The 21,500-nt window shown below is 52.1% G+C and overlaps 1 protein-coding gene across 1 annotated transcript in view; it reads left to right on the top strand.

Moving 5' to 3' along the window:
* Positions 1 to 21,500, top strand: part of ITGAE (integrin subunit alpha E) — a 52,630-nt gene that overhangs the window by 11,949 nt on the left and 19,181 nt on the right. The window contains exons 2-13 of the mRNA XM_027848821.1: positions 1,653 to 1,782; positions 13,042 to 13,136; positions 13,781 to 13,851; positions 14,035 to 14,155; positions 14,233 to 14,415; positions 16,046 to 16,161; positions 16,754 to 16,905; positions 17,275 to 17,428; positions 18,709 to 18,859; positions 19,532 to 19,599; positions 20,152 to 20,287; positions 21,084 to 21,226. Coding sequence (XP_027704622.1) covers positions 1,653 to 1,782; positions 13,042 to 13,136; positions 13,781 to 13,851; positions 14,035 to 14,155; positions 14,233 to 14,415; positions 16,046 to 16,161; positions 16,754 to 16,905; positions 17,275 to 17,428; positions 18,709 to 18,859; positions 19,532 to 19,599; positions 20,152 to 20,287; positions 21,084 to 21,226 — 1,520 coding nt within the window. The remainder of the gene's footprint in view (positions 1 to 1,652; positions 1,783 to 13,041; positions 13,137 to 13,780; positions 13,852 to 14,034; positions 14,156 to 14,232; positions 14,416 to 16,045; positions 16,162 to 16,753; positions 16,906 to 17,274; positions 17,429 to 18,708; positions 18,860 to 19,531; positions 19,600 to 20,151; positions 20,288 to 21,083; positions 21,227 to 21,500) is intronic.

The following is a 21,500-nucleotide window of genomic DNA, read 5'->3' as shown; positions in this document are numbered from 1 at the left end:
AATAATAACAAAATTCATTTGGAAGAACAAAAGGTGAAGAATATCAAAGGAATATATATATATACACATATATGTGTGTGTGTGTCTATACACACGCATACACACACACAAGAAAGAGGTTTAGCAGTACCAAATCTTAAACCATTAAACAAGATGGTAATTATCAAAACTATCTACTACTGTCTAAAAATTAGAAGGGTGGATCATTGGAACAGAGTAGACATACAATTCACAGTAGTAAATGATTATAGTAACATTGTACTTGACAAATGTAAAGATTTAAGCTTGTGGGATAAGACCTCTCTATTTGGTAAAAATTGTTGAAAAAGCTGGAAAGCCTTCTGGCAGAAACTGGGTATAGACCAATATCTTATACCATTTCCCAAGGTAAGGTCAAAACAGATCCATGACCTAGATATAAAGGGAGAGATTATAAGTAAATTAGAAAACTGTGGTACATATTACCTATCAGACATGGGTTGGAGACACATTTATGAACAAACAAGAGATAGAGAGCATTGTGAGATGTTAAATGGTTAATTTGGTTACATTAAATTAAAACGGGTTGGTACAAATAAAACCAATGTAGCCAAGATTAGAAGGAAATCAGAAAACTGGGGGATAGTTTTTATAGATAGTTTCTCTGATAGAGGTCTCATATCTCAAATATATCAAGAACTTTGTCGAATGTATAAGAATATGAATCATTCCTCAGGTGATAAATGGTCAAAGGATGTGAACAGGCAGTTTCTGGATAGAGAAATCAAAACTCTATATAGTCATATGAAAAAATGCTCTAAATCATTATTGATTGGAGAAATGCACATTAAAACAACACTGAGGTACCCCCTCACACCTCTCAGGTTGGCTAAAATGAGAGAAGAGGAAAGTGACAGATGTTGGAGGGGATGTGATCTTTGCATCAGTGACCTGGGGGCCCTGCCCCAACCCACTCTCTACCTCCACTTTCTCTCCTCCTCACTCTTGCCTCCTTGGTTCCCAGGAGGCCCTTTGTCCTGGCCTTCCTGTCCAGCGAGTTGTCTACCCTCCATGCTCCCCTCCGTGAGGCAGGAGGCAGAGGCCCCCAGGAGAAACTGCTGGGAGAGGTCAGTGAGGAGTGGGCTCCAATGGGTCCCTGCTGGGGCCTGGTCCATGGGGAGACTGCAAGCCCGGCCTGGGGAAGGGTGGGCTACCTCCCACATGGCCCTGCCTCAGAACGTCCTCCCCACTCACTGACTATCCTTGGTCTAGCTCTTTGGGCCAGAGTGAATCCTAAGCCTCCCTGCCATTTCCATGGGGCTTTGGAGCCTTGTAGATGTTTTATCCTGGGTGGTCTCATGGCAGCCCAGGAGCTAGGGGCTATAGGGATTGTTCCTCCCATTTCACAGATGAGGACACCAAGGTTGAGGGAGTGACATGATTGATTTGCCCAGTGTCACACAGCTACTAGGGGTCAGTGCCAAGAGATTAACCCAGGGCTCTCTGCCTCAAAAGCCAGGTCCTTTCTCCCCTTCCTACTTACTGGCAGCAGGGTCCAGAAGGCTGGAGTGGGTGAGGGGTAGGTCTGGAGCATGGTGCTGGGGGTGGGGGAGGGATATGACCACCAGAAGATGCCCTGGCTCCTCACCGCTTTTCCAACACTGTCCCTGCAGGCCTCACCTCCCTGAGAGGCTTCAATCTGGACATCAGCAGGGCATGGCTCACACCTCCTCCGGCCAGCGGCCAGGGCCCTCAAGTGCAAAAAGTCCAACTGCATCAGGATAAGGACAACAGCCACACCTGGTGAGTTGGAAGGACACAGGCCATGGGCGCCCCCACCCACACCATGCCCTCTGATGCTCTGGCCATCCCTTTGAGAGAAGGGGGCTCAGGACGGGGCCTTGGGACACACACAACAAAGACTGAGGAGGTTGAGTCAGGTGTCAAGAGAGCCTCGAGAGGACAAAGTATCCGGGGGGGGGGGGGGGGGCGTGGGTGGGGGGGGAGCGGTGGTGCCAAAGGCTGCGAGGGGCTCAGGAGGAGAGGACTGAGCAGAGGTCAGGGGCTCAACAGTCAGGACTGGGATAGCGCCGTTCTGTGGAGTGATAGAGACAGGAATCAGAAGTGACTGCCTGGAAGGTGAGGACCGGGAGGAAGCAGAACCCTGCCAGAGGTCAGGGGCTGCTATGCAGAATCTCAGAGAGCTGAAGAGGACCCCCGAGCCTCAGAGGCCTCCAGGCCGACACAGGCCTGACCAAGAACCTCTACATCTCCATGTGGAGACCTCCGGGGATGGGGACCTCACTACTGCCTGAGGCAGCCCCCTTCCCTCTTTGGGACAGTGTCCTAGGGAAGTTTGAATAACATCAGTCCACACTCAATCTCCCCTTGGCCACTTCTTCCACACTGGGGCTCACGGTACTAAGTCTGAGCAGCTCTGGAAAACCTTGAAGGCTGCCCTTGGGTCCTTCCCTGAGCCTTTTCTTCTCCAGACTAAACACACCCAGTTCCTTCAGTACCCTTCCCTAACCTAAATTACACCCTCTGGAGGCTCTCCAAATTATCAGCTCCTTTCTGGAATGAGGCCTCCAGAACTGAACCCGGCCCTCTCCATATTGCTGAGCAGGATTGACTTCAGAGGGGCCCTCATCTCCTCTGGCTCTGTCTCTCTGTCCCTGTCTCTGTCTCTCTCTCCTCTTCTCTCTCTCTCTCTCTGTCTCTCTCTCTCTCTCCCCCCTCCCCTCTCCCCTCTCTCTCTGTGTCTCACTGTCTCTGTCTCTCTCTCCCTCTCTGTCTCTTTCTCACCTCTCTTTCTGTCTCTGTCTCTGTCTCTCTTTCTCTCTCTCTCCCCCCATCCCTCCCTCCCTCTCCCTCTCTCTCTCCTCTTCTCTCTCTCTCTCCCTCTTTCTCTCCTCCTTCCTCTCTTTCTCTGTCTCTGTCTCCCTGTCTCTCCCTCTCCCTCTCTTTCTCCCCTCTCTGTCCCTGTCTCTGTGTCTCTCTCCCTCCCTCCCTCTCCCTCTCTCTTTCTCTTTCTCTCTCCTCTTCTCTCTCCTTCTTTCTCTTCTCCCTCTCTCCCTCTCTCCCTCTCTCCCTCTCTCTGTCTGTTTCTTTCTGTCTCTGTCTCTCTCTCTGTCTGCCTCTCTCTCTTTCTCTGTCTCTCTCTCTCTCTCTTTCTCTCTCTCCCCCTCTCCCTTTCTTTCTCTCTCCCCTCTCTTTCTCTGTGTCTCTCTCCCTCCCTCTCCCTCTCTCTTTCTCTCTGTCTCTCTCTCCTCTTCTCTCTCCTTCTTTCTCTCCTCCCTCTCTCCCTCTCTCTCTGTCTCTCTGTGTCTCCGTCTCTGTCTGCCTCTCTCTCTGTCTCTGTCTCTGTCTCTCTCTCTTCCCCCCATCCCTCCCTCCCTGTCCCTCTCTCTCCTCTTCTCTCTCTCCCTCTTTCTCTCCTCCCTCCTCTGTCTCTGTCTCTGTCTCTCTGTCTCTCCCTCTCTGTCTCTCTCTGTCTGTCTTTCTCAGTCTCTGTCTCTGTCTCTGTCTCTCCCTCTCCCTCTCCCTCTCTTTCTCTCTCCCCTCTCTGTGTCTCTCTGTGTCTCTCTGTCTCTCTCCCTCCTTCTCCCTCTCTCTTTCTGTGTCTCTCTCTGTCTCTCCCTCTCTGTCTCTCTCCTCTTTCTGTCTCTCTCTTTCCCTCTCTGTCTCTCTCCTCTCTTTTTCTGTCTCTGTCTGTCTCTGTCTCTCTCTCCCTCTCCCTCTCTCTCTCTGTCTCTCTCTGTGTCTCTGTGTCTCTGTCTCTCTCTCTTTCTCTCTGTCTCTCTCCTCTCTCTTTCTGTCTCTGTCTCTGTCTCTCTCTCTCCCTCTCTCTCTCTGTCTCTCTCTGTGTCTCTGTGTCTCTGTCTCTCTCTCTTTCTCTCTGTCTCTCTCCTCTCTCTTTCTGTCTCTGTCTCTGTCTCTGTCTCTCTCTCTCTCTCTCTCCCCTCCCCACCTCAATTCAACCCAAGATCACATTAGATTTTTTGAGCTGCCTCCTCATATTGTTGACTGATAGTGAGTTCTTGTGACAGCTCCAGATCTTTTCCAGACAAATTTCTGACTAGGTCTCTCTCATTTTGTATTTGTGAAGTCAATTTCTTTTTTAACTATATTATTGACATCTTTTGCTTTTACCTCATCTTCATTCCCCAACCTACCTCCGCCCCCTCCCCTCCCCAGCAAGCCATCCCTTGTAACAAAGGACAAAAGGAAAAAAATCTGTTGGACCAAGCTAATAAGCGTGTTGGCTAAGTGTGAGAGTGTGAGGGCCCCTCTCCAAAGAGGGAGGCGGCCATCCTCGCTCCTCTGCTCTGAGGCAGGGCTCCCTCACGTAGTGGCACCACGCTCACCTCTGCGCTTGTTGGACTTTTGTCGCAGCCCTTGAATGCGTTGCTTTTCTCTTTTTTCTTTTGAAATTTTTACTTTTTTAAAATTTGATTTTCTTTTTGTTTTCAGTCCTAGATTTTGTCCCTCCCTCCATCTCCTCCCCCACCCACTGAGAAGGCAAGAATTACAATGCTCACTATATATCATCATGTGAAGTCATGCAGACATATTTCAACCTTACTCATATTTAAAAGTGAAGACCGTATGCTTCTATCTGCACTTAGAGTTCATCCGTTTTCTCTCTAGATAGAATTGCCATTTTTTTATATTGGCTCGGCCCATCCACAATCAATTAGTAGTCTTCCAGTTGTTTAGATCTGCCTTTATTTGTGTGAAAATTGTTTTGTGATTGTGTTCACATAGCTCCTGGATTTGTCTTGGCAGGTAGACTCCCAAGTATTTTATGTTGTCTCGGTTATTTTACGTGGAATTCCTCTTGTCTCTTCCTTCTGGATTTTGTTGGTAATAAATAGAAATGCTGATGATTTGTGTGGATTCGCTTTATATTCTACAACTTGCTAAAGCTGTTAATTATTTTAACTAGTTTTTTTAGTTGATTCTCTAGGGTTCTCTAAGTATATTATCATGTCATCGGTAAAAGTGAGAGTTTGGCTTCCTTATTGCCTAGTCTTATTCCTTCAATTTCTTTTTCTTCTCTTATTGCTAGAACTAGCACTTGTAGTACAATATTGAATAGCAGGGTGGTAATGCACATCCCTATTTTACACCTGATCTTATTGGAAAGGCATCTAGTTTTTATCCCCATTAAAGATGATGCTTGCTGATGGTTTTAGATAGATACTACTTATTGTTTTAAGAAAGGCTCCATTGATTCCTATATTTTCTAATGTTTTTAATATGCCATATTTTGGCAAAAAGCTTTTTCGGAGCCTATTAAAATAATCATATAATTTTTGTTGTTATTGTTATTGATATGGTCAGTCATGCTTAGCGTTTTCTTAATATTGAGCCACCGTGCATTCCCAGTATAACTCCCACCTGGTCATGGTATAGTATCTTCGTGATATATTGCTATAATCTCCTTGCTAGTGTTTTATTTAAAATTTTTGCATCAATAGTCATTAGGGAAATAGGTCTATAGTTTTCTTTATTTTTGTTCTCCCTAGTTTAAGTATCAGCACCATATTTGTATCATAGAAGGGATTTGGTAGGACTCTTGTATTTATTTATTTATATTATATTTTATTTTATTTTATGTTGTTTTGGCAAAGCTATTGGGGTTAAGTGACTTGCCTAGGGTCACACAGCTAGTAAGTGTCAGGTGTCTGAGGCTGGATTTGACTGACTTCAAGGCTGGAACTATGTCTACTGCACCACTTAGCTGCCCCTTCTGGGTTTTTTTCTTAGGGAGCTCTTTATGTCTTGTTCAATTTCTTTTTCCAAGATAGGATTTTTTAATTATTCAATTTCCTTTTTTGTTAATCTAAACTATTACATTTTTTAAAATGTTTATCTATTTCATTTTTAAATGGTAAGTTTTATTGACCTAAATTTGGGTGAAATAACTCCTAACAATTCCTTGGGTTTTTTTTTTTGTTTTTGTTTTTGTTTTTTTAGGCAATTGGAGTTAAGTGACTCACCCAGGGGTCACACAGCTAGTAAGTGTCAAGTGTTTGGTCTGAGGCTGGATTTGAACTCAGTCCTCCTGACTTCAGGGCCGGTGTTCTATCCACTGTGCCACCTAGCTGACCTCTAACAATTTCTTTAATTTCTTCTTCAATGGTGCTGTGTTCTCCCTTTTAATTTTTGAGACTGGCAATTTGGTTTTCTTCTTTCTTTTGTAAAATTAAATCAGTCAGCAGTTCATTTATTTGTTTTTTTTTCTTTCATAAAAACTAGCTCCTAGTTTTATTTATTAGTTCCATTTTTTTTTAACTTTCAGTTTTATTAATCTCTCTGAAAGGAGATTTTCAGAATTTCTATACTGGTGTTTAATTTAGGTTTTCATTTTTTTTCCTGCTCTTTTGCATGCCTAAATCATTGATCTGCTCTTTTTCTCTTTTGTTGATGTATACATTTAGAGATATATAAAATTCCCCCTACACATTGCTTTGGCTGCATCCTACAAATTTTTGTATGTTTTCTCATTGCCATCATTATCTTTAATGAAAGTATTGATTGCTTCTATGATTTGTTCTTTTATCTACTCATTCTTGAGGATAAGATTAGTTTCCAAATTGATTTTTAATCTGTGATTCAAAGGCCCTTTTTTTCCAAAATGCTTTGTTAATTTATTTTGAATTATCAACAATCACTTCCATAAGCTTTTGAGTTTTAAATTTTTCTCCCCTTCCCTCCCTTCCTCCCTCCCCAAGATGGCATGCAATCTAATATAGGCTATACATATACATTCCTATTAAACATATTTTCACGTTAGTTATGTTGTAAGTAAGAATTAGAACTAATAGGAGGAACCACCAGAAAGAGGAAACAAAACACAACAGAAGAAAAAAATGGCAAATAGCATGCTTTGATCTGCATTCAAACTTCATAGTTCTTTCTTTGGATGTGGGTAGCATTTTCCATCATGAGGCTTTTGGAGATGTCTTAGATCCTTGCATTGCTGAGAAGGGTTAAGTCTGTCAAAGTCAGTCATCGCACAACGTGGCTGTTACTGTGTACAACATTCTCCTGGTTCTGCTCACTTCACTCAGCATCAGACCATACAAGTCTTTCCAGGTTTATCTGGTCTGCCTGTTCATCGTTTCTTATAGAACAATAGTATGCCATTACATTCATATATCACATTCACAATTATGATTATTATCTGTGTCTTTCTCTCCATCCTCAAAGACCCTTTTTTGACTGCAATTTGTTGCACTGTGGTCAGAAAAAGATATACTTAATTTCTCTGCTTTTCTCCATTTGTTTGTGAGGTTTTTATACCCTAATACATGGTCATTTTTTTGTGAAGGTGCCATATAAATCTGAGAAATAGGTATACTCCTTTTTTATTTTAATTCAGCATTCTTCAGCAGTCTCTCATATCTGAATTTTCTAAAATTCTGTTCATCTCCTTAACTTCTTTCTTGTTTATTTGATAGATTTATCTAGGTCCGAGATTAGTAAATTGAGGTTCCCCAGTGGTATCGTTTTGCTATTCCTCCTTTAACTCATTTAACTTTTCCTTCAAGACTTTGGGTACTATGTTATTTGGTGCATATATGTTAAATATTTATATTAATTAATTGTCTATGGTACTTTTTAGCAAAATGTGGTTTCCCTGATTATCTCTTTTAATTAGACCTATTTTTTCCCCACTTTGTCAGAGATCATGATTGCTACCTCTACTTTTTTTACTTCAGCTGAAGCATAATAGATTCTGTCCCAGGTCCTTATTTTAACTTTGTGTGTGTGTCCTATTTCAAATGTATTTCTTGTAAACAACATATTGTTGGATTCTGGTTTCTAATCCATTTGGCTGTATTCTTTTATTTTATGAGTGAGTTCGTGCCATCCACGTTCACAATTATGATTACATACTGTGTGTTTCCCTCTGTCCTATTCTTTTACATTTATCCTTCTCTTTTTCACACTGTCCCCTCTTTGTTTTGCTTCTGACCACCACCACTCACCTTAAAATTTCATCACCTTCTTGTCTTAATCTCTTACTGCTCCCTTCCCCACCTTCTTCTCCTACTTCCCTGTTGGATAAGATGAATTTCTCTGTCCAGTTGTGTGTGTGTGTGTGTTCTCCCCTCCCTGCACCAGTTCAGATGCGGTTCAAGCATCGCCTGCTCCCCCCACCCCCCCATCTCCCCTTCCTTGTATAAACTCCTTCTTGCACACCTCTTCTATGTGAGAAAGTTTCCCCAGCTCTTCCTTTTCCTTCCCTTTCTCACCCTTCCATGCTTCCTTTGAGATCATCCCAACAGAACAGACTCACACCCATGCCCTCTGTCTAAGCAGCCTCCTTCCAGCTGGGTATGATCTGGGGAGAGTTGTGGTCCCCGCCCTCCTGTTCTACACTTTGATGCTCACTCAGGTGGGGATCCTGCCAGCACCGCTGGGGCTGCTTCCTGGTCTATAGTGACAGACTGTCGTCCTTGTGAACACTGGAATGTTTGCCCTTCTCCAGTACTAGGATACCTCTCCAGCTCTCCACAATCTTTCAAGAAACCCCTGACACTGCCTCCACCAGCAGCCCCTCTGAGGACAGAGCCACAACTAGCCCTGGACAGACTGCATTTTGCCCCTGGGCAGCAAACTAGGATGGGGCATGCCTTCTTCTCGCAAAGGTGCACCTCCTCTCTGTGGCCTGTGTGCTCTTGGGCTGCCTTTACTCCTAACCCAACAGAGGAGGAGGATGGCCAGGCCACCCCCTCTCCTGATTGTTCCTGAAACCTCCCTCATCCTTCCAACCCCCAAGTCAAAAAGCGTCTGGCTCTGGCTCTCCCTTATGTATGCAGGGTGGGGAGACAAGATGCCCTGTCCCAAGGGCCCCCTCCTGGTCTGGGCTCTCAAGCCCTTCCTAGTGACCTGTGTTCTGTCCTTTCCAGTCCCGGGTCACTCTCCTTGCCCGAGAAAGACCTGCGCTGCTCTGCCCTCTCTCTGTCCCTGGTCATCGTGGACCCCTTGCCCACCCCAAGCAGGCTCCTGCCCCTCTTTATCCTCCTCCTTTCTTGTGCCCAGCCCCACTAGCCAGTCTGGGCCCCCTGGGACCTTCAGCTCTGATCAGCCCACACCCCACCTCTGCTCCCTCCTTGTGCACAGGCCTCTTGAACCCCTCAGCCATGAGCTCACCTTGGCCTGTTCCGTCTCTCCAGGGCTCGCTCACCTGTGCAGACCTCACAGGGTCCTGCTTGGCCTTCATGGGACCCAGGGAGATCAGGGGATCAGGCCCAGATTGCCTTTCCTCTGTCACCAGCTCTAAAGGCCGTCTGCACCCTAAGCCCCAGGCTCTCCCTTACTGGTTCTGCCACCCTCACTGAGGTAAAGCGAGCCATCGTGAGGAAGCAGACTCTTTGCTCTCCTTTTCCTTTTCCGTTGTTTTGTTTTCTCTCTTTTTCCTCGGGGTTCCCCCCGTTAGTTCTAATTGTTCATTACGTTATGGCTAATGTGAAAATATGCTTAATATGAATGCATAGCAGAGCCTATATCAGAGTGCACGCCATCTTGGGCGGGGTGGGGGGAGAGGAGGAGGAGGGGGAGAAAATTTAAAACTCAAAATCTTGTGTAAGTGAATGTTAAAACTAAAAATAAATAGATTATTTTTAAAAGGGGGGGAGGGAGACAGCATGAGCTGCTCAGCCGGTGGCCCAAGGGGGCTGGCAAGCTCTAGGAATGATGGGGACTGGCTTTGACTGAGCACACACCCTTAACTTCCCTGGGCCTCGAACTCTTTGTCTTCATTTGCCCCGAGTGAGAAAGTCAGGCTCCGGCTCCGGGTTCTAGGCGTCCCTGTGAGGGGTTAGGGACCGTTTTCTCTGGCACTCCTGGGCCACAAGGCCCCATTTGGTCATGGAGGGAACAGAGAGCAGCTAGAGATTATTGACTGGGGGAGGGCTTGCCCTTCCCATTCCTAGGTTCCCCAGAGCTGCCTTCGTTCTCAGATACATTTTCCTAGCCGAGGTAAGAGGAGGAGGCTGGTCTCCTCTGGCTTCTGGTCAGCTTAGGGGGAAAGGAGGGAAGGGGAACTCAGGGGTCATCATCTTAATGAGCAGGAAACCAAGGCCCAGGGAGGGGCATGGACCTGCCTGAGTGTACACAAAGGATAGCCAGACCCAGACCTCAAGGCCAGGTCCTCGGGCTCCGGAGCCAGGGCCCACAGAGCCTGGTAGGCAGTCAGGGCCTCGCCAGCAGCGGGCACACTTGTCTCTCGGGTCCCCCCAAGCTGGAGGAATAATTAAAGCATCAGCCCCAAGGGAATCCAGAAGTGAGAGTTCCATAGCCCAATTCTGAAATCAGGGTGCATGTTTTTCTTCCTTTTTTCTTTGTTATAAATTCCCATTCCTTATTTAGAGGCAGTCACAGAGAAAAGGAAGAGGAAAGAAGTTGGGCTGGGGAACTGTTTCTCGGAGAGGAAACCTCAGGCCACAGAGAGAAATCCCCTCACTTCCTCTCCTTCTGTCTCACCTGCCAGAGGACCCCGACCAGGCCCAGACCCTCAAGCAGCTGTTTCCCTTTTCTGGGCCTCAGTTTACCTCTCTGCCTGCTAAGTTCCCTGATAGACCTAGGTGCCATGCTCCTGAGACCTCAGGTCCTGCCCGAAGCATCCCACAGGACCTGCATAGACTGGTTTTGCTGACCCCCTGGGCAGCAGAGTCAGAAGCCCGGGACCTCAGTGGACCAGAGTCTCAGACCATGTCAAACACAATTAAATGTAAAATAAAATCTTGCCTCAGGTTCAAACACTAGGTGGGGGGAGCAGTTACTCCAAAAAAGATTTGGGGCTGCCCGGTAAGAATGGAGGTGCTTGGCCAGGAGGCCCCCTTGAAGGGGAGGGGCAGCCCAGGCCAGGCACTCTATGCACATAAAACACACCAGGTATCCCTCCCTTAACACATTGGACCAATGGCCGTCCTGCCTCTGATGAGGGAGAGCCCCCTCCCCAGCCCCCTGGAGGCAGCCCCTCTGCTGGGGGATAGCTCACCTGGTGAGGGAGCTGCTGTAGCCCTCTCCCCTCCATCTGCGCCTGAGCAAAGATTGTCCAGGGGCCCCTGGGGCTAAGCAGAAAACAGACTTTCTAGGGAGCTGTTTGGTAAAGAGATGTTGGCCGCGTTGGCCCTCCCCAGACCCTCTGAATAGGATTTGGCATTTTCCTCGCACAAATAAACCCAATATAGCAGTTGCAACCATGCAAGCCCTCACTCTTTTATGAGCGTACCATTTCTTGACCAAAAAGAAGAGTGAAAACACACCCCTCTGGAGCGCGGTGGCCACATCGCTCACTGGGTTTTATGTGGGCACTGTCTTTGAAGTTCCTTTGCTGAGAGCCCTCATCAGGGTCACTCCATCCCTGGCCCGCCGCCTGCCTAAGTCCCGTCGAAAGCCACAGCCCCCAAAGCCAAATCCCACTCTTAGACACCATCTGATTTTTAAAACATTTTTAATTATAAGCTTAACAAGTATCCCAAAACTCTGTCATCAAACATTCCCAACCAGGGACAAAATCCAGCTGCTGAGCCTTTGTCTTTGATGAGGCAGAGCGAGTAAATGAGCAAACAGTCAGACCCCTCTGCGGCTGGCCCTGAGGCCGGGTCTCCTCCACCCTCTGTGTGCAGGGCCAGGCTCTACAGGTTTTCCCCTGCCTCCGCCTGAATGAGGCGCTCCACCTTGTCTTCAGCGCTCCTCTGGCGTTTTCGGCTTCTCTGTTTTCTCTGACTGGTTGTTTCCCCTTGTCTGATGTTATAAGTGTTTCCCTGAGTACCCCCAGATCCTCTTTCTTGGGGTCATGTCCTAGCAATGCAGTGCTGTGTGCCCCAGACTCAATCCCTTGCCCTCTCGGGGCTCTCCTGTCTGGTGGAGCGCGAGGGTCCTCGGCCGCCTGGCCAGGGACTCCAGTTTCGACTTCACGGGAGGGTCCAGACTCGGACGATCGGAAGGGCTCATGGGAGCGGGGCAGAGAAGAACCCCAAAGCCTAGGCTGGGCAGGATGTGACGGGACCTGCTGCGGCTTAGCGGCCCCTCGAGGGGCATGAGATTCCGCTGTCACACGTGTGTCCCTATTTGACAGGGAACGCTTCTGCCTCCGCCACCGGCTGGGTGTGCCCGCAGCGGGGGCTCTGGGGAGGGGGACGGGCAGCTGGTGGGGAGACCGAGGAAGAACGGACAGACGCAGGCTCTCGGAAGGGGTGGCCTGAGCGCCAGCCGGCCCGATCCTGCGCTAGCAAAGCGAGGACAAGCTGAGGGCGAGGGGGGCAGGTCGCTTCCCTGCAGAGCAAGGCTGGGTCTCAGTCCACTTCTGCCTCCTAGCCGCTCCTGGGGCAGCTGTTGCTGTGGAGATGACCTGATTGCTTCCTCTGAATGCGCCAGATTCTCTAACAGCTCTGTGTGCACTGGCTGACCCCGCCTGCGGCAGCTGCTCCTTCCTGCTGACTCACCTTCCCCTCCTCCCCCAGCCCCTGCACCCAGCATCCACGTCCACCCACCCACACAGGAAAGGGTGGCCAGCAGCCGAGGTTCCCCTCCCCCGGGACAGGGCGCACCGCTGGCCAGGCTGTGCGGAAACCCAACAGAAATCCCCCTGCCTCACTCTGTGCGGGGCAGGCTTCAGTCCTCATCTTTGCATGGCAGAGGGTGGGTGGTCTCTGAGGCCTCCCCGCAGCCCCGGCCTTTCTCCGGCTTTCCCTGTGGCGGCCCAGTGGGCGGAGCTGAGATGCCCTCAGAGGCCTTGATCTCAGCTATGTTGACATGGGGCAGCCCTGTCTGACTCTCAGTTTCTTCACCTGTACAATTGTAGGACTGGATTAGGTGGCCCCCGGGGGGGCCTGGCCTGGCGCATCAGAGCCAGCAGGGTGTGACATAGGTCCCCTAGCCCTGGCCTGGTGCCTGGCTGATCTCTCTAGAATACCCCTGGGCTTGCCCAGCTGGGAGGTCATGCAGAGGATGGTGTGGGCAGGGGCACCAGGGGCAGCTGGACGGGGCCCGGGCAGGCAGGTAGAGTGGGACTCCCTGGCTCTTCTTTCCCTTGACAAGGCTCCTTGTTACTGGACCCTGGAGAGCGCAGGGAGCTGCCTACTTCCACAACTGTAGCCTCAGCCCGAATGACCAGATCCTCTGTCAGCCCCTAAGTGAGTAAGCTTTGGCCCCAGAGGTTCCCGCAGGCCCACCTCGGAGGCCATCCCACCCCAGGCCTTCTAAGGCCAACCATGGACCCTCAGGGCATGGAGCCTCCTCCCTCTCTAGCTTCAGGAGCTGCCCTCCTGGCCCCCTGCTACCTTCCAGCAGTCTGGCCACAGCCAGGCACTCACATGAGCTCTGGGAGGTGGGTTTGCAGCCCTGAACAAAAGCAGGCTGCCCAAGGGAGGGGCAGGGTGAGGGGTGAGATGGAAGGGCCCTTGATTGGTGGGCTGAGGACCTGGGTTCTAATCCCGGCTTGACCCCTAACTGTCTGTATGGCTTTGGGTTAGCCCCATATCCTCTATGGGCCCCAGTTTGCCGTACTGGAAAATAAAGGTAGTGGTCCTGATGCTGTCTAAGGGCCAGTCCCACCTTTAGGGAAGGCCTTGACACCAGAAAGGGGACAGAGGCCCTGAAGGCCAAGGCCTGGCCCTTGTTGGCCCTGACAATGATCTCCAGGCCAGGCTGGCCTCCCCCCAGTAGAGGGCCAGCTCATGGCCTCTTGGGACCTTCCTCACTGAGTATTCCACCTTCTGGCTGTTCTCCCTTTCCCATGTTCCTGGCCCCCTCCCTCCTGTGTCTTAAACCATTACAGAGTATGTGCCCACTCCTCAGACGTCACGCCCTCAGGTCTCTATGGCGCGGGGTCCAGATGGCACACTGGTGGTGAGTGTAGGGGATGGGGGATGGACGGTGGTGGGGGTCTGTCCCTCACAGGATGGGAGTCACTGCTGCCCCACGCCGGGCAGAGGTCACTACTACCCCCATGCAGAGCAGAGGGTCACTGCCTCTCCCACACAGGGCACTGACCCCTCGCCCCCCAGGTGCCTCAGCTCCATCTCTCGACAGGTGTGTGCTCAGGTGAAGAGGCGAGGAATCCCACGGAGCCTGGCCCAGGAGCTGAACGGGGCCTGCAGCCTTCTGGGGGCAGACTTGGGCCTACAGAGCTGCATCAGCTTCCCCGGTGTAGGTGAGTTCCTGGGGGAGGCCCAGGAGGTAGGGTGGGGTGGAGCTTGGCCTTTGGTGACCCTGCCTTGTTTCCTAAAGAGAATCTCTCAGTCCAAGAAACCTGGGGTGGAAATCCTGGCTGTTCCTGCCTGAGCCTGGATCCTGCTGCTGTCAGCCCCCACCAGGACCGCCCCAACGCCGACTGTAACAGCCACAACAACAACCCCCGCATCAAGGAGAAGCGGGCCCTGGAGGAGGAAGAGGAGGAGGATGGGGGGGCAGGTGAGAGGGCAGGGCGGGGGAGGTGGGCTGAGCAGCACTCACCTCTAGGACTCCTGGAAATGGCCAAGGCGGGGGACGGGGGGAGCGCTTTGGAGCAGCTCTCGCGGCCAGGCTGTTTGCCCAGAGAGCCAATAATAATCATAATGGTAACAAAAATAATAGCTGACACCTGTCGTTCAGTCATTTTTCAGTCATGTCCAACTCTTTGTGAGCCCACTCGGGCTTTTCTCGACAGATACTGCGATGTTTGGCTATTTCTTTTTCCAGCTCATTTGACAGCTGAGGAAACTGAGGCAACAGGGTGAAGTGACTTGCCCAGGGTCACACAGCTAGGAAGTGTCTGAGGCTGGATTTGAACTCAGATCTTCCTGACTCCAGGCCCAGCTCTTCAGGGAGGACTAGCACTCTGGTGGGAGGGCTTGCCAAGCCCTTCTCAGGGTCAGATTTGATCCAACCCCAACCTGCTTCCCTATAGCTCTGCCCCCTTCCCACAGCACTCTAGGTTCTGCCCCTTGGAGTCAATCAAAGCAAGCCTGTCTTACTCTGAGGACAGCCATCCTGCCAAACACTCCCGCTGCTGGTTTTGTCATAACGCATTTCCCTAGGAATGTCCTTTGGGCTTTCTAGTCATCCACAGGGATAAGGCAGTCGGATGGATAGAGCACTGGGCCTGGAGAGTTGGAATCCCGCCTCAGACACTTCCTGGTTGTCGTGAGGCTCCAAAAAGACAGTCTTTGTAAAGCACGTGGCAAATTGCTGTAATCTAGGGGCAGGTAGGTGGTGCCGCCAATAGAGCACTGACCCTAAAGTTAGGAGGACCTGAGGTCAAATACCGCCTCAGATCAAACACTTGACACTTACTGGTTGTGTGACCCTGCGCAAGTCACTTAACCCCAATTGCCTAAAAAACAAAAAACAAAAAAAAACACAAATTGCTGTAATCAATGTGCGCTACTAACTCCTGGAAAACCAATGTGCTGCACTATTAATGCTTAGAAAACCAACATGCTGCTCTATTAGTGCTCACAAAACCATTGAGTGCTATTAATGCTTAGAAAATCAATGTGCGCTATTAGCATTCAGATTGTCCAGTCTTCCAAGGGCAGCAGGAGTTAAGGGAAGGTTGGTTCTCAGGCATTAGCTGAGCTCTGGACAGTGGCTGTGTGATCCTGTCTCTATTTCCCCACTGTCCCTGGGGCAGAACAAGGGGGCTCCCAGGACCTGGGCCAGTTTGGCGTCCTTATCACCTGGGTCACTGTGACCACAAACTTTCATCCTGTGGTCAGCCCAGATAGTCCCAGGCTCTCTGACCTCGACTGGGTCAGGTCTCACTCAGCAGCCATGGCGTATCGCCAGCCTGTCTGGCCTCCCCTGCCTGAGCTTTATCTCCACTAACAGGGCTTCCGAGGGTCTGGGGAACTTCCATGCCACCCAGAGGGCTCTGGTCCAGAATTTGGGTAGGGGGGCAGCAGAGTATCTGACAAGCATCCCCCACTGGCTGAGGTGGAAGGGGGCCCTGGAAGGTAAAGGCTGACTCCTCACAGCACCCCCACACACACACCTCAGGGTGTCCTGAACTCCATCCCCAGGGCTCCAGTATTTACTCTGAATCTCTCTTTGTGAATGCCAGGCACGGAGATTGCCATTGTTCTGGATGGGTCCGGAAGTATAGACCCCCCTGACTTCCAAAGAGCCAAGGCCTTCATCTACCGCATGATGCAGACCTTCTATGAGAAATGCTTTGAGGTACCTGCCGCCCTTGGGCACCTGCCCTGGCTGCAAGCCCAGGCCCTCCGGCCAAGAGCCGCCAGGCTCTGCCCTTGACTCTCCCCCATTGCTCAGAGCAGTTGGGCCCCTTGAACCTGAGTGCTGGTGAGAGCCCACACTGTAGTCATGACAGACGGACACAAAATACGTGAAGCCCGCTTACGTTCCATTCCATTTCACACAGGTGCCTTGAGCACATCTTACATCAGAGCAGGAGAGGGCCCAGACCTGGGCCTGCCCCCAGGGAATCCTGGTCTAGTCAGGAAGATGAGGCTAGCCCAGACAGGGAAAAGAAAGGCATGGGTGGGAAAAGAAGCCTGGCCCCCAGAGACAGGGCAGCCATGGGAATGAGGCCAGCCCTCCCCGGGCCTTGGAGGCGGGGGAGATGTTATGCTGGCGGCCATCAGAGCATTCGAGGCTGGGAGGGTTGGACGAGGAGGGGATATCCTACAGGGGCCTGCAGGAAAATTCCAGCCTGGGACCCCTCTTCCTCCCGGCTCCCCCAGGCTCCCTCCAGCCTGCCAGGGAGTGTAACATCCGGGCCTGGGGCTGGGGCGCCGCTTTCTTTCAGTGCCGCTTTGCGGTGGTGCAATATGGGGAAGTGATTCAGACAGAATTTGACCTCGAGTACAGCAGAGACGCCCCTGCCTCCCTCCAGAGAGTCATGGACATAATCCAAGTGGGACATGTGACCAAGACTGCTTCAGCCATCCAGCACGTCCTGTGAGTGCGGGGGTCATGCTCAGCGCTGGTCCTCCTAACCTAGGGCAGCACCTTGTCTGGGTACAGAGGCACGCCCCGGGGCACCTGCAACAGTCCTGCGAGGTGCTTAGTGCTGTCAGGATTTCCATCCCCATTCTGCAGATAGGAGACTGAGGCTCAAAATGGCAACCCCCAGGCCAGCAGCCTCCCAGGTGGTGCCTCCCCACCTTGATCGTCACTGGGAACTCTCTCCAAGTGCCCACACCCAAACACACAGGCATCACTGGAACCACCGGGGGCCTTGCAGAGTGGTGTGGAGCCTCGACTCCCGTGGGCTGGGCATCCTTCCACACTGTTTCCAGAGACCCCCCCCCCCCTTTTCTTCCCCAGGGATTCCATCTTCACTCCCAGCCGGGGATCTCAGGAGAAGGCTTCAAAGGTCATTGTGGTGCTGACAGATGGTGACATTTTTCAGGACCCCCTGAACCTGAGCACTGTAATCCACTCCCCTCAGATGGAGGGCATCGAACGCTTTGCCATCGGGGTAAATCGCTGCGGCCTGCGGGGAGGATGACCCACCTCCCCTGAGCCAGGCCCAGTGCTGGGTGCCAAGATGGGAGCGATGGGCCTGCCCTCAGGGAGCTTAGTTCTGTAGCCAGGACAGCAGCCTTGTCCCCTCCATCACACCCCTGCTACCTCTAGGCCACGGCCCGCAGTGGGCTCTTGCCCCATCTCAGCTGACGTCCTTCAAGGCCGTCTCCTCCCAGAAGCCTTGGCCCTGACCCCTCTAGCCAAAACCATTGGTGCCAGGGATGCAGAGAAGGGCCGGACAGGGTGACTCCAGAGGAGAGGAAGCGAGTGCCTAGGAGGGCCAGCCAAGGCCTTGTGTGGCTAGGAAGGGTGCCCGAGCTCAGCTTGGAGGGAAGCCGAGAATTCTGAGGAACCTCAGAGGTGAAGGGGGAGAGTATTGTAGACATGAGGGACAGACGCAGAGGCAGGAGGTGGGGTGTCGCCGGCATGCCTGCCACAGAGAGTGTGGAGGGCCACAGATGAAATAAGATCGAGAAGGTCGGGAAGAGCCGCACCGTGAAAGTCTTTCGCTGCCGGGCTGCAGGCCTGGCATCTTATTGGAGAGGGACTGGGGAGTCACCGAAGATTTTTGAGTAAGGCAGTGATGCTCTGGCTGCTGGGAGACAGAGTGGAGGTGATTGCAAGGAGGTGATGGAGGCTTTGGCGCGGGTGTGGATGGAGAGGAGGGACAGGTACAGGAGGCAAAATAAGAACCATCAGAACTCCCACTCTGAGCGCCCCAGCTCCCTGGAGGGGCTGCCGTGGCCAAGCCACAGATGAGGAAACTGAGGCAAGGCTGACTCCTTATCCACCATAGCCCACCATCTCTCAAGAGTCCACCAAACCTGTCGAGTGATTGGCTCTAGGGAATGAGGGAACAGTCCTGACCATTGACTTTTCACGCCTGTCCCTCCACTCCCTGCTCAGGAAAAAAACTCCCTTCCCCACATCCTGACACTCCCCATGCATCCCTCACCCCCCCACTCTCTCTCTCAATCTCTCTGTCTCTCTTGCTCTCTGTCTCTGTCTGTCTCTGTCTCTGTCTCTCTCCCCACTCCTTCTCTCCTCTCTGTGTCTCTCTTCTCCTTTCTTCCTCCCCCTCCCCGTCCTCCTCCTCTTCTCCTTCTTCTTCTTCTCTCTCTCTCTCTCTCTCTCCACCCCCCACCCCGGCACCGAGAGGTGGCACTTGGCACAGTACCTGGTATATAGTAGGCATTTAATAAACGCTTCTTCCCTTCCCGGCACTGGGCACAGGTTGGAGCCGCCTTCAACAACACAAAGGCGAATCAGGAGCTGCACCTGATCGCCTCAGACCCAGATGAGACCCATGCCTTCAAGGTGACGGACTACTCAGCTCTGGATGGATTGCTGGGCAGCCTTGAGCAAAGGATCATCAGTGTAGAAGGTAGCCCCTGGAATGGTCCTGAGCCAAGCCCCTCCCCCAGCTGCCCTGGCTGACCCTCCTCCTGTTCCCCCTCCTCTCCTTCCTCTTCCTCCTCCTTCTCCCCCTTTCTCTTTCTCTTCCTCCTCCCTCTCTGTTGCTCTGGCCAGCAGGAAGGCGTCTCAGAGCCCGTGGGCATGCGCATCCATGACCAGAGCAATCAGAGGCTCACGGCTGAGATGAGAGAAGAAAACATACTGGCTGTGGAGCAGCCTTGAGCCTGATTTCTATTAGGTTTTGGCTGATCACTGCATGGCTGCCCCTGTCCTCAAATACTGGAGCTGCATTGGCTGCAGGACACCGGGGGCGGGCAGGGATGGTCCCTGCCCTTCACAGACATGTTCTTGTCCTGCAAACTCTGCCCCTCCCTCCCAGGCCTTCCCTTCCCTCCCCCTGATCTACACCAAGGCCCTCAACCTGATCTACACCAAGGCTTTCCTCAGGTCTGCGGCTCAGACCTAGGGTGCTGGGAAGGAGCCTCAGTTAGGGCTTGTCATGGCCTGGACACTGACCCTGGCTGCAGATTAAATTAGGGATCTGGGCACCTTTCATTTAGTGGCCTCTTTTACCATCTGGCCTCCTCCTTGAAGAATGCAAAACAGTTTTAGTCTCACGTCATGCCTCTCTGTCTTACAGGCACTGTCGGAGAAGCCTTACAGTATGAACTGGCCCAGATCGGCTTCAGTGCCCACGTCCTGGGCAAGGTATGGGTGAGCTCTCCTCTGGGTCCACCCACCCACCCATCCACCCATCCATCTACCCACCCATCCATCCATCCATCCAATCCTCCATCCACCCGCCTACCCATTCACTTATCTGTTCATTCACTTGTTCATTATTATAGTTCATAAGTTCCTACTAAATGCTAAGCACCCTGCTACGATACAAAGACAGATGACACATGACCCTCCCACCCCTCTCCCAAGGGGCTAAAATATTGTGAATCAGGGGCCTGGCAGCTGGGCAAATGAGCACCGGGTGCTACTGCTAATCTGGGAGGGGGGGAGAGATTCCACTTCCCTCCTCCAGCCTTCTCCACCTCCATCCTCTGGCCCATTTTCATTATAACAAATCCCCTAGAACAGGGTGATATCATTCACTTATTTGATCAACGAACAAGTAAGACCCATATCATCCCATCCCATCCTGAACTACCCCATCCTTCCCCATCTCATCTTCCCCTGCCCCACCCTTCCCCATCCCCTCCTCTCCCTATCATCCCTCTGACGGTGGTTGCTCTCTCCTCCCTGTGGCAGCAACAGGTCCTGCTGGGAGCCGTGGGGGCCTTTGACTGGTCAGGAGGGGTCATGCTGTACAACACAGACAGCCACCTGTTTCACTTCCTCAACGAGTCCACAAAGGAGCCCAGGACTGCCCATTACAGCTATCTGGGTGAGGGCCAAGGCTGGGGCAGCCCCAAAAGAGCCAGAGCTATCCTAGGGATCCCCTGGGGCCACCAGCCCAGCTTGGGACAGCCCCCCTAATGAGTGCCCCAGACAGCTGGAGGCGGGGCTCAGGTGCAAGGCTGGGCAGCCTCTTCTCTGGGAGGTCCCTTTTGCATCTCCCCCCTTGGGCCTGCTCCCCTTTGAGCTTGGGTTTCCAGAATCTATCCCAATGGCTGCTCAGGGTCATCTTCAAGCACTCTGGCAGGGATGGAGGGGCGAGGGGGGTGCAGGTACAGATAGAGAAACTGAGGCAGACTGTGGCCATGCGTGTGTGTACCCTTGTGTGGGCACAAGTCAGTGAGCAAGCGCTGCTGGCAAACTTTTGACCGCCAGTGAAGAGGTGCTGGATGGGGCCCCCTCCCCCGATGTGGAGCCCTCGGCCTGCTACTTAACACTGGGGTGACCTTGGGAAGGTCTCTTCCCCGTTGTGAACATCGTCTTGCCCATCTGTAAAATGAGGGGGTCCGAGGAGATGTTCTCTCAGGGCTCTGGCAGCTCCGAATCTGGGGACCCTAGGAAACACCCCGCTACTGGAAGCAGTCAGACTGGCCCCTCCTTCCTTCCCCCACCCCAGGAAGCCCAGTGTGGGGTGGGAGGCAGTCTGGCTGCTCAGCCCCCGCCCACCCGCTCAGCCCCTCCCCCTCGCTGCCCACCCACTCGGGCACAAAAGGAGTCACATTTCTGCTGATGCCGTGACAGCCCTGGGGATCGGCTTCCCAGCTCTGCTGTGACTCCCCCCACAGGTTACTCCCTGACAGTGGTGACCACACGCAGTGGCATGTCCTACCTCGCCGGTGCACCCCGGCACAGCCAGAAGGGAAAGGTGCTCTCTGTCCGGAGAGACGCGGCAGCCCGAGGCTTCCTACCAGTCCTGGAGGGAGAGCAGGTACGAGCCCTGCAGGAGGGAGGGAGGAGCCACAGGTAGGCTGGAGTGGCCGAGGCAGCTCTGCTCTGTTGGGGCTGAGCCTTCCCAGAGTCGGAGCCCAGGGCAGCCTCTCAAGGAGAGCGGTGCCGGTCAGCCAAGGGCTCAGGCCCAAACTCCGTGTCCTCGGGTCGCTCCACATTTACTGATGGGTGACGCTGTTAGAGTGAGGCGCCCTGGGCAGGCCTGGCGCCCAATGCCAGGTGGCGAGGTCAGCGGTTAGAACCAAGTACCCTGG

This window comes from Vombatus ursinus, unplaced genomic scaffold, assembly GCF_900497805.2.
Source record: "Vombatus ursinus unplaced genomic scaffold, bare-nosed wombat genome assembly UNPS02006874.1, whole genome shotgun sequence".
Lineage (NCBI taxonomy): Eukaryota > Metazoa > Chordata > Mammalia > Diprotodontia > Vombatidae > Vombatus > Vombatus ursinus.
The sequence above is the reverse complement of the archived record's forward strand: the minus strand, read 5'-3'. Positions and strand labels throughout refer to the sequence as shown.